General features: G+C 33.7%; 1 protein-coding gene across 4 annotated transcripts; it reads right to left on the reverse strand.

Annotated features, from left to right (window-relative positions):
- Positions 1-1,249: 1,249 nt before the first annotated feature.
- On the reverse strand, positions 1,250-12,314 carry LOC142974046 (cytochrome P450 4g15-like). Of its 4 annotated transcripts, none has more exons than XM_076116150.1 (11): positions 12,208-12,314; positions 8,171-8,379; positions 7,619-7,816; positions 5,873-6,055; positions 4,852-4,921; positions 4,423-4,549; positions 3,903-4,086; positions 3,461-3,573; positions 2,943-3,180; positions 2,390-2,575; positions 1,250-2,100 (listed from the first exon to the last, which is right to left on the reverse strand). In XM_076116150.1, the coding sequence occupies exons 2-11, from the start codon at positions 8,373-8,375 to the stop codon at positions 1,925-1,927; spliced, it is 1,680 nt and encodes a 559-aa protein (XP_075972265.1). In that variant the 5' UTR covers positions 8,376-8,379; positions 12,208-12,314; the 3' UTR covers positions 1,250-1,924. The 4 variants fall into 4 exon arrangements, with proteins under 4 accessions (XP_075972265.1, XP_075972267.1, XP_075972266.1 ...); XM_076116152.1 differs by lacking the exon at positions 12,208-12,314 and adding an exon at positions 10,887-10,907; XM_076116151.1 differs by lacking the exon at positions 12,208-12,314 and adding an exon at positions 10,205-10,261.
- Positions 12,315-12,829: the final 515 nt, after the last annotated feature.

Genomic DNA, 12,829 nt, shown 5'->3' on the forward strand with positions numbered 1-12,829 from the left:
GTTAAACAGTTGCGTTCAATCAGCGAAGCGTGACGTGGATCACGAACAAACTTCTAACTTACTTTATAGCAATATTAATACTTATTTAGTCCACTTAATTTCTTTTGAGTACATTTGTGATACGTCAAGAGTACTGAAGGCCAATTCTTGTTGTAAGAACCATTCTAAATATCATTTGAATAAGCCAGAGGTACATATTTGGTTGTAAAAATTTTGGGCCCGCATTTAGCTGCAATTTTCAGTGACAAAAGGTAGTAGGATTGGGACTAAGATAATTTGAAGTAATTAGCAGAGTGACTTCTATAGGCTGTATTGTATTTATATCATCCTGTACAGTTTTCACGACAGATGTCGTTTATTGTGTAAGTTCATTATTAGATGGTTGTGCAATGGACCACCACATAGGAAAAAACGGCTGGCGTTATTGCTAGAATTAAGTCCACTCTCGTCCAAAACTGACATAATAAAAATACTGAGATCCTGTGTATAAAGTAGCTGCTTCGCGCCATGACGTCTGCTGTCCTAAATTATATTTGATAATATGGGACAAATTAAAGATTTTTTTTAAATTATCATTTGATTAAATATTCATCATTGTTCATTCAGTTACTGTAAATCTTTAAAAATCTAATTGTTTGTAACCTCTTGGCTTTTGAAGACAATCGATATATTTTGCACTCTTTTCGACCTTAACAGGGAACAGTAGACACGTGTAATGCTTAAGAAATGCTTAGAAAATATAAAAAATAGTCAAAAAAGTTTGAAGTCGGTTTAAAATAGTGAAAAATTTTTAATGCTTATTCTTACTGTAATATTTGAATCAATATTTTTTACCAGGTATATTTAATTTCTTAACTCAATGAAGTATAAAAAATAGCCAAAATTTATGTCTTATTTTTAATAAGTTTGTAGCCCAGTTATATCATTAATCATTTATGATTACTTCGCTCATACTTATTTAATTGTTTACAACTCGGTGAATAAATAAAGTAAGTACTCACGAAGTTTAGAATATCAGCATAAATTGCTGAACCTAGTCATAGTATGTTGTTAATATATTAAAATTCTGTTACGCATAACATATAAGGAAATCATAATGTATTAGGGAATAGGAATAAATTAACACAGAAATTAATAATGTAACAAATAATACGTTTACTTGTATAATCCTTCAAAACAACATTATTTCTTAGTCATACTATAATCACACAGAATCTTATGGCGACACTTCAATATATAACTTATAATATGATTGTTTAGTTATATTATTATTATCGTAATATACATACACTAGTGAGAACTATACACTTATTATCTATTAATATTTTTGCGAATTAGAGCCACTACGCACTGTCGACAACGACTATTAGTCACGTTTTACGAGTACTATAGTTTTATAACCTTTGTATGTCTTAACGAATTCTTCCCTTGAAGATTTCCCATCGATTTTACTCACTCGAAAGCTCACTCGGAGACAAGCATCTATAGAATATCTATGCTAAAGGTTACTTTATTCACTGGGAACTCTCCAATTGATAACTACAACCTTTCACGACTGTCTACAAGCGCCTCCATAAGGGACATCTGGGCCACTCACTGGTATGGTCATATGTTGAGTAAATTAAGTTTAATTTTGTAAAGTTAGCTGCACACTGTTGACTTTCCTCACCGTTGACTGTTTCGTACTTATCAAGTCTATAACGTCGTAACGACGTGAAAATTATGTGACATCCTATAGACTTGATAACACGCAACACAACGTTAAAAAGTTAGAAATAGTCATAGTGGCAAAAGACAAGTGCGCGCTATCTCTTATAATCCGGACTTTTTCTGTCATTGTTTTGTCGGGTCACTATCGATACTGCGTAATAGCTCTAATACACAATCCATTCATTCTTAATAAATAAATAATTCAAGCGACTTTTTACAATACGGGAACTCTTTGTCTCGGTTCGATCTTGAGTCTGAAACCATCGGCTCTCTTCAAAATAATATCAGCCTTCAACTTGAATTCACTTTCAGGCACTTCTGAGACACATTTGTAGTTCCTCAAAATTGTTGCGAGAAGGATTTTCAGTTTTAGTAGAGCGTATTTGCGACCTGTAATCATAAAAACAATTATATTAGACAAGATATATTTTTTATTATTGAAAGTTTCATGGGCACATAAGACGGAAAAAGTTGTGATTTGGGCTTACTGGAAATCATTATATGATCGCGCATTATCAATCAAGTTTTTAAATACCTCATCGGTTCGATTAGGGACGGAAATAAAGGGGTAGAAAAAACTAATTATGATAAAATTTAAGCTGTTTACTGTGTTGTAAATGATGACCGTTAGTTAGTATTACAGATAATTCGATTATCAATACAATTTAAAAATGCTTACCAACGCAGCTCCTGGGTCCAGCACTGAAAGGAATATAACTGTAGTAGTGTCTGTTAGATGTGTTCTCAGGCAGGAAGTTGTCGGGGTTGAAGGTGTCAGGGTCCTTGTAGTACTTGGTGCTGCGGTGGATCTTGTATGTGCCTACTACTACTGTTGAGCCCTTTGGTAGGACGTAGTTGTTTGTCACTGGAAAAGAAGAAAATAAGGAAATCAGTAAAAAAAATTAACATGAATGTTTATGGCATAGAGGTGAGGAGAAAAGGAATTATGACTGTTAGTTTAAAAAAAAGTACGAAAATAAAATCGCCATGATTCTAAAGATGAAATCTTATGCGCATAGACATAATAGACATATACGAGGAGTAGTACTAGTATACGATAAGCTGTAACGTTACAACTGCAACGACCTTAACGGAATTTTGATAAAAGCCTGTGGTGATGATGTCGTCATTCAAATCAAAATAGTCACTTTTATTTCTTCTCACAGTGCTATTATGCTCATAAAACGGTAATGGCCTGAATCACAGTTCGGGAAGTAGTACAAAATTATTACCGATTTTAACATCACGGTTCAACTTCCTCGCAATAATAGGTACTGGTGGGTACATCCTTAAAGATTCCAGTATGACTCTCTCGAGGTACTTCATCTCCAAGGTGTCAGCGAAGGTGACAGGTCTGTCAGAGTCTCCGAATATCTCGTACAGTTCATTGTACACTTTGTTTTGGATCTCCTTGTGGATGCCCAGGAGGCAGAGGACGAAGCTGGAACCAGCTGCTGTGGTGTCGTGACCCTGGAAAAGGGAAAGATGACTTATGTATTGGTAATAGTATATTTGGTTTTTATAGTATATTATCAAAGTACAGTTAGTTTAATTGATGAAACGTCCCTACTAGTAAAAAATAATATATTTGAATTTCATATTCAATTTTTCGATAAAACAAAAAAATCTCATTGTAAAGCATTGTAAAATGATGGTTAAGAAAGTTCTTGCGCCTTATTTTCGTATTCCGCAATCTGTTGTAATAAACCGATTGTAAAATAATATTACTGTGTGTAAAAATATGCATTACCTCAAACATAATAGTGTCCACTTCTTCTTTAATTTCATGGTCGGTGAGCTGGAGGGTTCCGTTCTGTGCTGATTCAATCATGAGATCAAGGAAAGCAAGGCGCTTCTTCTCACCTGCAGAAGTAAAATACGTTGAATACAATGAAAACCTTAATTAGACCCTATATGTAAACGAGTTGTATGTTGGAATCGGCTTCCAGTCTCACCTTTTTACGAGCAACCACTTTTCCGAAACGGTATTTATAAATACAATGATGATTTTAAATACTTGTTAAACTTTATGCAATAAAGCAGATTTGACTTTGACCGGATGCGCATTTGATAATAGTATTTTACACGGAGCGAGTTCCTATGGGACCTCCACATTCTGGTTATTATAACACGGTAAATAAAAATTTTGGATAATGTGTGTGTAATTTAAAGATTGTTTACGTTGTACATACCAACATCTTGTTCATCATTAAAGTCTAGATCATCTCGGTAGCCCTTGAACACGGTATCGGAGAGAGTTTTAGCTCCATTAGCAAGGACACTGTCGTCAGGGGTCTTCGTCAGCTCCTCCAAGGTCGGAGGGATAAAGCCTTTAGCTTTGTTCTCGTAGTATGTTTCTTTCTTATTCTTTATTACCTAAAATCAAAGAACACAACATATAACAACAATACAATTAAAGTATAAGTTGCCCTAGTTATTTTTTTTCCTAGTCAGAATAATTAATACTAGTATATGCATATAGTCTATGTTAAAAGAGGGCCGCTAAGTCAAGCCTCGACCAGCTAAGTGAGTGAAATAGGGGCTTGGAAATACACCCCCATGGAAATAAGCCCCTATTTCATTCGCTCTATCCATTTGTAAATAGAAAGAGCGAATATGAATATATTGTATTAATAAGTGGTACATCAAGCATTTCGTGATATTTCTTTCAATACGACTTTAAGCAAGTTTTAAAACAAATCATTTTCTTACCTTATTGGTAAGACCGTGAATGATGGCCAGCAGTTTCTTCTGTTTCTCGAAGAAGGAGGTGAATTTGAAAATGGCATCAAATCGCAGCCAGAACTTGTAATGTCTCTGGTGAATGATGTCACACATTCTGAAATTACACAAAAACTTATTAGAAACCAGCTCAACCAAATAGCTATCGAGAAATGCAGCGCCTCAAGCGGGCGTGGTAGGAACTATTTTGGCAGTACATTTTAAATGTCATACTCGATACTCCGTAGTACCGACTGTAGATTACTATACAAATATTAAGATGGTAAAAGTTTCTGTTTAAGATGTAACAGATATAGTGAAAAAAAAATTATATCCGTTAAGTTAACCAACACTTATTTAGAAATGGTGGAACGGAGTTTACATCGACAAATAAATTTTATTTGCGACAAGTAAACTTACTTCATAACCGCCATGGCGTAATCAAATCCAGATTCATCTTGAGTTTTTCTTGTGATACCCATAGCGGTTTCTGAAAGTAAAGAAAATAAAATCTTAGGTCGAGCCGAATGGTGAAATATTCAAGTAATGTTTCAGTAATAAGGATGGTAATCCGTAAATCTAAAGATGCCTACTGGCATGATGCATATTTTTTGGCTATTCTTCAGAAATTATGAAAATAGCCGTATTGCTACCGTGCTACTTTTGTTCAGGAAATGAGTAGATTTATAAGGTGTTGTAAAACTGTAAATGTTGTAAAAAATTGTGTAAAATGTAAAGTTTAATGAATACTTACTACAATGTATTATAAAATTATAGATCTTTTATTAAAACGGTTCCAAGAATTGTTCAATAAAGGATTTCCGTAAAATCTAAGTAGTATTTAATAATCGGTCAAGTACAGTAATCTAAACAGAAATTAACTAAAGTTTAATTAACTGATTGCAGTTAATCAATGGATTTCGTTGGAAGTGATTACTTGTAATTACGTTACCACGCCTGTGATTAGGGTATAAGTTCTAATACAATGTATTGAGCACAACACTATGTTGTTACCGTCAGTAAATGAGGATTATTTCGTTGCTTTAAATTATATTCAAGTTTAACACTAAAGTCTCCTGTGAGTTTAGATCTCAAGGGTTCGATACCTTGCAAAGTGCTATTAGTTTTAATTTCTGTAAGAATGTTTTGTGTTTGTCAGGTATTTAGCATTAGGATCGTCCGATATAACATAAGTCCAACGCTATAAACGGTGAAAAATCTGAGACGCCGAACGCATCGTTCGAGCGGTCAAATTCTAGGAGCGCATAGTATAGAATACTATGCAACTGCAAACATTATGGTGAACGCAGAACGCGGAACGCGGAACGCATAACTCCGTCCGTTATAAAGCCCCCAAATCGGCTTGTAAATTAGTGTTTCGGGAGACCTACTACTTTGGGTATGACATGGCGTGTTATGTAGTATCTGTCGCGAATCTTACCTAATAATATATCAACGGTAGCTGTGCTCATGTAGTCGTGAACATCAAACGTCTTGCCGACCTCTGACTGTAGCTTCTCCACGACGTTCTTGCTGTTCTGGTTGAAGATTCCCACGAAAGACTTGAGGATGTTGATGTGGAAGGTCGGAGCTATCATCTTGCGGTGGGAACGCCATTTGTTACCTGAAATGTTTTATAGTCCGTCAATTTAGTAGACAGCCTTAAGTAAGGTTTTCCAGAATAAATTGTCTGTATTAAACAATTCACTGTCAGCTGCATAAGCCTGTCACTGCAGTTTTAAATTCTGTTTGTGTAGCTTTTCCAGCAGCGAACCTTACACGCAAGGGTCGCTACTAATTGTATGGACTAAACAATCTCCTGATAAATATATGGTTATGTAATGTAGTATTAGGTTTATTTTTTAGTATCATAGATAATAACTTCGAAATAATTTTACATTCACGTTTATAAAAGAACGTTTCAGTTAAAAATTCTAATTTTGCGTTCCTACATTCAATTGTCTAAGTAAAATTTGGTCGATTAGGATCCATTAAAAATGACAAAATTGATCATTGAATTTTAGATTGTTCTGTGGAGGTCGGAATATCGGTCCCGAATTGGAATATTTTCTTTTGTTTTGACTGTAATTGCAACACATTTGAGATATGCACCGTTATAGGTTTACACAATGCATCACCAAAACAGTTTTATGAAAAATAAATAGTAACTAGTATGTAAGTACTAGGTACGTTAGTAAACTAGGTAACTCAATGACTAATAAAGAAAGTATTTTATCAAAGACGAGAGATGATACATCAAACTGTGCAATTGTAAATCAAATAACAAAAGTACATTATGACATCATGTACTTGTCGAATCAGGGTCGCCGACATCAATAACAGTTACTCATTATTAAGCTTACACGAGGAAATTGATGAATACGTGTATCTACAAATTTTTAAATTAATTCGTGTCAAAAACATTTTGTTTTGTATAAATTACAAATTACACTTTGTTTTTACATACTAATGAGATTACGCCTGAAATACGGAAACTATACTGTTTTGAGACTAATTCTATGTGAAAACTCGTTTGTGTTACCAATCGATCGCTTAACCAATTTGACTTCATTCTACTTCAACCGATGATCTAACTAAGGACTTACATAAACAATTGCCAGACAAACATTATTATCCCTCTCTTTCGTAGGACATCAATTTCGATTGGTGTGATAAACTTCAAAGAATAAGATTATTCATAATATCTATTGATAATTGGCCATAGTTAAACGGAAAGGATCCAACCCACACTATTAAAACACTCCTTGAAGTTAAAATTTTAATATCAAGAAAACAATCCAAGTAAAATTCAAACCCACCATGAAGTTATAGTCCTGAGTTAGTCCCCAAAGTTAAAGTGGAGAATCAATGACGGAATACGATCTGAACTTTAAAGTTAAATATCTCGAAACTACGTCTGTGTGGGTTGGATCGTTTCCGTTTAACTATGGACAATTTTAATAACTTCTTTATACTACCCGACGTGTCGCCCAAGTCACATCGGCCTTCATTACGGATAGCACTTTTTCTGAATAATTGTCTAACAGACTCGCTAACACTGTTATTTTTTCATTTTATTTATCCGGTATGTTAACCGACACTTATCCACAAGCCGTATAATAATATATAACAGTAACGACACTTTATACGACGGTTATTTTTTTGCAGTAACAAATATTCAACATACCTGAGCTGATAAGCAGACCCTCTCCAAGCCAAGGCTTAAAGAACCTGTACTCCGAAGCTTTATCGATATGCACTTGACTGTTCAGGATAATTTCCACATCATCAGCGTCGACCAGAAATACAATCAGTTTGGAGCCGATCCACGCACGAACCACGGATCCGTATTTTTGTGCCACACTTAGAGCGAATTTTACCAAATCTGTAAAACGGAAAAGAAGCACTTTATTGTAGAGTTTTTAATAATTATATTAAAGGACTTAAGTCTATTGAGAAATTTCACACATAGCTACCTAAGCAGTGGCGTCTAAAACTATGCTTAATTATTAAGTAGGAAATACATAGCCTCGGTTGTTACTACGTTTCACTCTTATTTTATTATCACGGTCTGTGAGATTTAGTATGGGTAGTCAATTTGATTGCTTATGGAAGCTTGTTCGTAAAAGTAGTGTTATGAAATTAAGGCACATAATTATAACTCCTACTCATATGAAATATACTGAAAAACCTACATTTTATGGTATAAGTACCTAAATATTTAACTGAATCGACTCACCATCAGGTGATTTTCCCAAAGCAAGCAGTGCGTTGCCAAAGAACGGAACAGTCTCAGGTCCTGGCAATAGGTTGCCCATCTTATAAAGCCTGGACTTCTGCTGCCATCTGTGCAGGACCCAGAGACTTGTGGCGAGGAACAACAGTGGGTAGAACACCAGACGAGTCAGGTCGACATCGTAGGAGTTGCCGACGAAGGACGCCATTTCGCTGAAATTAATAGAAAAAGTAGCTTATTATTTTTTATTAGCTTAATATTTTTTCAATATTGGGCAAAGGATTTCTTAATAAATAAGAGACGGGTAAGATTTTGACTCTACAGCTATTTTGCATCACTTCATTTAAAAGGATTGCCATCAAAGACGACATGCAAAGGTTCCTCACGTTGGTTTTGTTGAGATAGTAAGTTCTAAGTCACACTTTAAAACATCATTGCAATTTTCTTTATGTTCGAATATTCGGTCACTTGCGAGCGAAGCAAGTGCTTATCGAATGCACGTTAATATAAAATATTTGATGAATTTATTGTTTCAGCGTAACGTCTGATTTTAAGAAAATAGTATGATGTCCATAATTTTCATCTCACTCGGTACATTTTAGCTCCACCACTATGGCAAAGCAAAGGTTATTTTATTCGTAAGCATCCTTTGTTTTCGGTTGAAATAAATCTGATATAACATTGACATAAAAGGAACAACTTCGTCTTTATCTAAAAGATAAGTAGAATTAAAGAAAGGATTTCAACTGCTCTTAATTCATAAATCAAGTACCTGATTTAGCAGCGCTATAAAACAAGAGGCACTTTCAAATTAATTTCTGAAGCAAAAATCACTGTCACCACGGCAAATAAAAAGGGCCTTTCACGTGTTATTCCGATCAATTTGGCAACGATAGTAATTAAAACGAATACAAACCGACATTTATAAGTTTTAAATCAATGGATATTTGTTAAACAATTCAATAGTCCAGCGGGGAGTCATTGTCTGTTTTCTGATTAATTCAACACTTCAAATTATACAGGGCGTTTACTGACGTCACTTAGAAAATTTCGTACGAAAACAAGCTACGACAATTTTGGTGCAAAAAAAGTATAATTTAACTCACTACTGTTGTACACTAGGGTTAGGCTTTCAGTTCTTAACGATGGCTAAAGCTACCAACTTCATAATCTGTTTAATATTAATATGAGCTGTTCTACAGATCGTTTATTTAAGTATAAGACATCGCTGATTTGTAAACTGTGGACTGTATAGGTACAATTAATAACAAAATCATGAAAAGTACACCTGTTCTATTCATTAGGATTCTATTTATATCTGAAATATTCCACTTTCAACCTCTAAAAGGCAAATTAAAGCAAATTATTTTCCGTTACTAAGGTAACCGCGCTGAAAATATGGAAATATATGACATTATGTATACTATGTATACCTATTTTTCGTATTTTTTAAGAGTTCTATGACACCTTATACCTACTATTTTTGCGTTAGATCAAAAGCGATGGCGGGATGAATAAGATAGGGATAGAACGGATTGGAGCATAATGGCATATAATCAAGAAGAACGGAGATTGAAAGAGGCTTTTTCTCAGTAGTGAGATGACGCCGGCTATATCCAGTCTAGTTATACATGTATTAGTATCTTTGTTTTCGCTACTTTATGTTTTTTTTGCGTTTTCCTATTTAGTTTGACTATGACTAACTGTTGAATCTGTGCAAATGTTATACATACATACATGCCTACGTTTGAATGCATGTGTGATACTCAATCACGCCAAAGTTACCGATTGGGTACATTTACCTCTAAATCTTTTTTAATGTCCCGTGCAGCAGCTCGTAAAGAGAAAATATATCACTTATTTACAATATTACTCCGTTTAATATTATTAAAAAGCCCTTCAGCAGTAATTCTAGTGTTAAAACAATTAGCCCGCAATATGTATTGTGAATTATTAATAACACGATAACATTACACCTTCATTATTAATTGTTTTAATAATTTATCACTTATGCAGTTCACTGCAGTTTTCACTTACTTTAAAACACTATTACTCCGATTTTTGCGGCAGTTCGGAACACATTCTAATCTATCTACATAATAGTAACTTCTTTGAGCAGAATTACTACAATTTAGGGTCAACAAACTCACTCAATAGGTATATTTGAATCAGCATAATACACTATTGCATAATTTGCAAGTAAGTAATATTATTACTTACCCGAAAATACCAATCGTGTGCATAATTAGGCCGGTAAGAATCTGCTAAGGTAGTTGATTTAAATACTGTCAATTTAGTTTATAGTACAAAAGATTTTTTTATGTATAGATAATAATATGTGAGTTCATAAGGATTATGCTATTTGACAAAACACATTCGACCAAGAAAACGTCCTTATAACTACTATAAAAATAAGCAACGCCTTGATTATATATCGGTGTATTGTGTATTTTACGGTGGGATTTAGCTTAGACAAAGGCCAAAGGTAATCAAAACATCATAGTTGCAGAGAAGGGTAAAAAGAAATACTGACTCGAATTCATCTTTTTGAAGATATCACTAAAATTTATTCTGCGTTTACTATTCTCGTTTAACACTTTATCCTGCGCCATTATTCTGCTTATTGTCGCGAAAGTTAATGTTAACGATTTTTTTTAACTCGCCTTTGCCTTTTTAAATATATTCCTAAAGTTTCAAAGGATATGTTCTATGCACTTACCTAGTAATCAGCCGAGTGACACTCAAAGAATGGCTCTTCCCATCCACATAAATTTTATATATTGTTCTAACGTTAAAAAAAGTGTTTTGTATTTGATTTATTATACGTAGATTATGAATAAACCGACGTAAAACAATAGCTTTTATAATGAATTGCAAATGAAACTGTGCAATTTTCTCTAAAATTTATTTTTCTATTTTAATATTGGCTTTTCTTAAAAGACAAGGCAAGGCAGACTACAGACAGAAGTATTTATACGAAATATATTCTGAATAGTGAAATTTAATATTTAGTTATTGTGTATAAATAAATTAAATGGGCTGAAAGTAACTATATTCCCTAGGAAGAAACGCGTTGTACGTTTCTAAACGCCTGTTCAAAAATACTTAGCAACTCGCAAGTCTTCATATTGCTATAAAAATAGTTGCAGGCTCTTAAAGTCAAGACTCTAAAAGTCATGCTTTTTTATAAATAGGCACAAGATTTTTCACTTGGAAATTTAACTAGATTAAGAATACAACAATATTTATTGTTTTTGAGTACTTACAATTTAAAGTGTTTATGTTCTCGGATAAACAAATAGCCCTCAATTACTGTTCTCTAATGACCACACGCCTTTATACCTAATGGATTTTAGTGTAGAAAGGGATTAAAGTAAATTAAGTATCTTTTGTCTTTCTTATCAGTGAGGGGTAATCATCATTATGACCATATGTGTACTCAAAGAGAGTTCGAATACCTTTGTCATTAAACGTTTCTAGTAATTAGTCACTTTATTATGTTTGATGGTAAACAACATATTTTATTAGTGTTAGAGTAACTGAAATTTCTATATAAACGAGATGATGTACCTACTTACGGAAATGAGTAAGTGCAGTAGGGTAATTCCGAAGGAACATTTTATATCGTTCTCAAATACAGGAATGGTTTTGCTCCTGGGAATTTTGATTTAGTTACCGACAACCACCACGCAAATGTTTCGAACCTAAAGCAGAGGGAGAGTTTGGTACTTGCTATTTTCTACAATTACCCTGAGTCTGGAATTATCCCAGTTACCCATAACAACGATAAATTTTCAATTAGAAAACAATATAACATACTCCCATAGCAGAAAGACAGAGTTCAGATGTATTCATTTTACGGAAACACTATTAAAAATCTGGTATCATTCATGTGCTTCCATAAACAATAATAAAAAAGGTAACACTATGACGACAATGTCATCACTTGAACACCATTATTTTGAGTTAAGATAACCAAAAACGAAGAACAACACAGACACGCAGTGAATTAAAAAAAACTAATAGAAGTCTTAACTTACATCGAAATGAAGTTGAAAATATTTACGACTTGTTTGAAGAAGCTGATACTGAATATGAAATAATGTTCTCAACGTGTACTTAATGTTTCCGCTGAACGATATTAAAGAACTTTAACACACAGTATATTATTTATTACATCTGACCTTAATATGACTATTCTCTTATTATACGCACGCGATGAAAATAATTAATATTAACATGAGCTACCGTTTCCATTCTTATTGCGATACAGTCATTTGATTAACATAAATATAATTTACTAGTATTTTTAAATATATTAATAACCCACTCCGGGTCAGTGTCACTGCTGAGCAAGTATCTTTTTCGCAATTAAGTACTGGTTAGGCCTTGGCTCCACCATGCTGGCCGACTGCGGGTAAGATATTTCAAAAATAATGTAGTAGAATAATGTTATATTAATAAACATAGTAAAAGAACGATCTTTCAAAGGCGTAAATTCTACTTTTAAGTCCCTATCATACACGACATTTAAAAAAAAAGTAGCTTGTACCTAATTTTCAGTCACTATTTTATTTTTGCCATACTAATTTTCTCACTGAAAGCTTTTCCAAAACATGACAGACGGTAATGAAGCCAGGAGCAAGAAGGACTACCAAAACT

The sequence above is a fragment of the Anticarsia gemmatalis genome, chromosome 7, assembly GCF_050436995.1.
Source record: "Anticarsia gemmatalis isolate Benzon Research Colony breed Stoneville strain chromosome 7, ilAntGemm2 primary, whole genome shotgun sequence".
Classification (NCBI taxonomy): Eukaryota; Metazoa; Arthropoda; class Insecta; order Lepidoptera; family Erebidae; genus Anticarsia; species Anticarsia gemmatalis.

Coding starts and splice junctions, on each gene's coding strand:
- LOC142974046 (XM_076116150.1), bottom strand. CDS start 8,375: ATGGCGTCCTTCGTCGGCAACTCCTACGATGTCGACCTGACTCGTCTG. Junction 7,817..8,170: donor TTTGGGAAAATCACCTGATG/GTGAGTCGATTC, acceptor TCCGTTTTACAG/ATTTGGTAAAATTCGCTCTA. Junction 4,087..4,422: donor TTCACGGTCTTACCAATAAG/GTAAGAAAATGA, acceptor CTTTGATTTTAG/GTAATAAAGAATAAGAAAGA.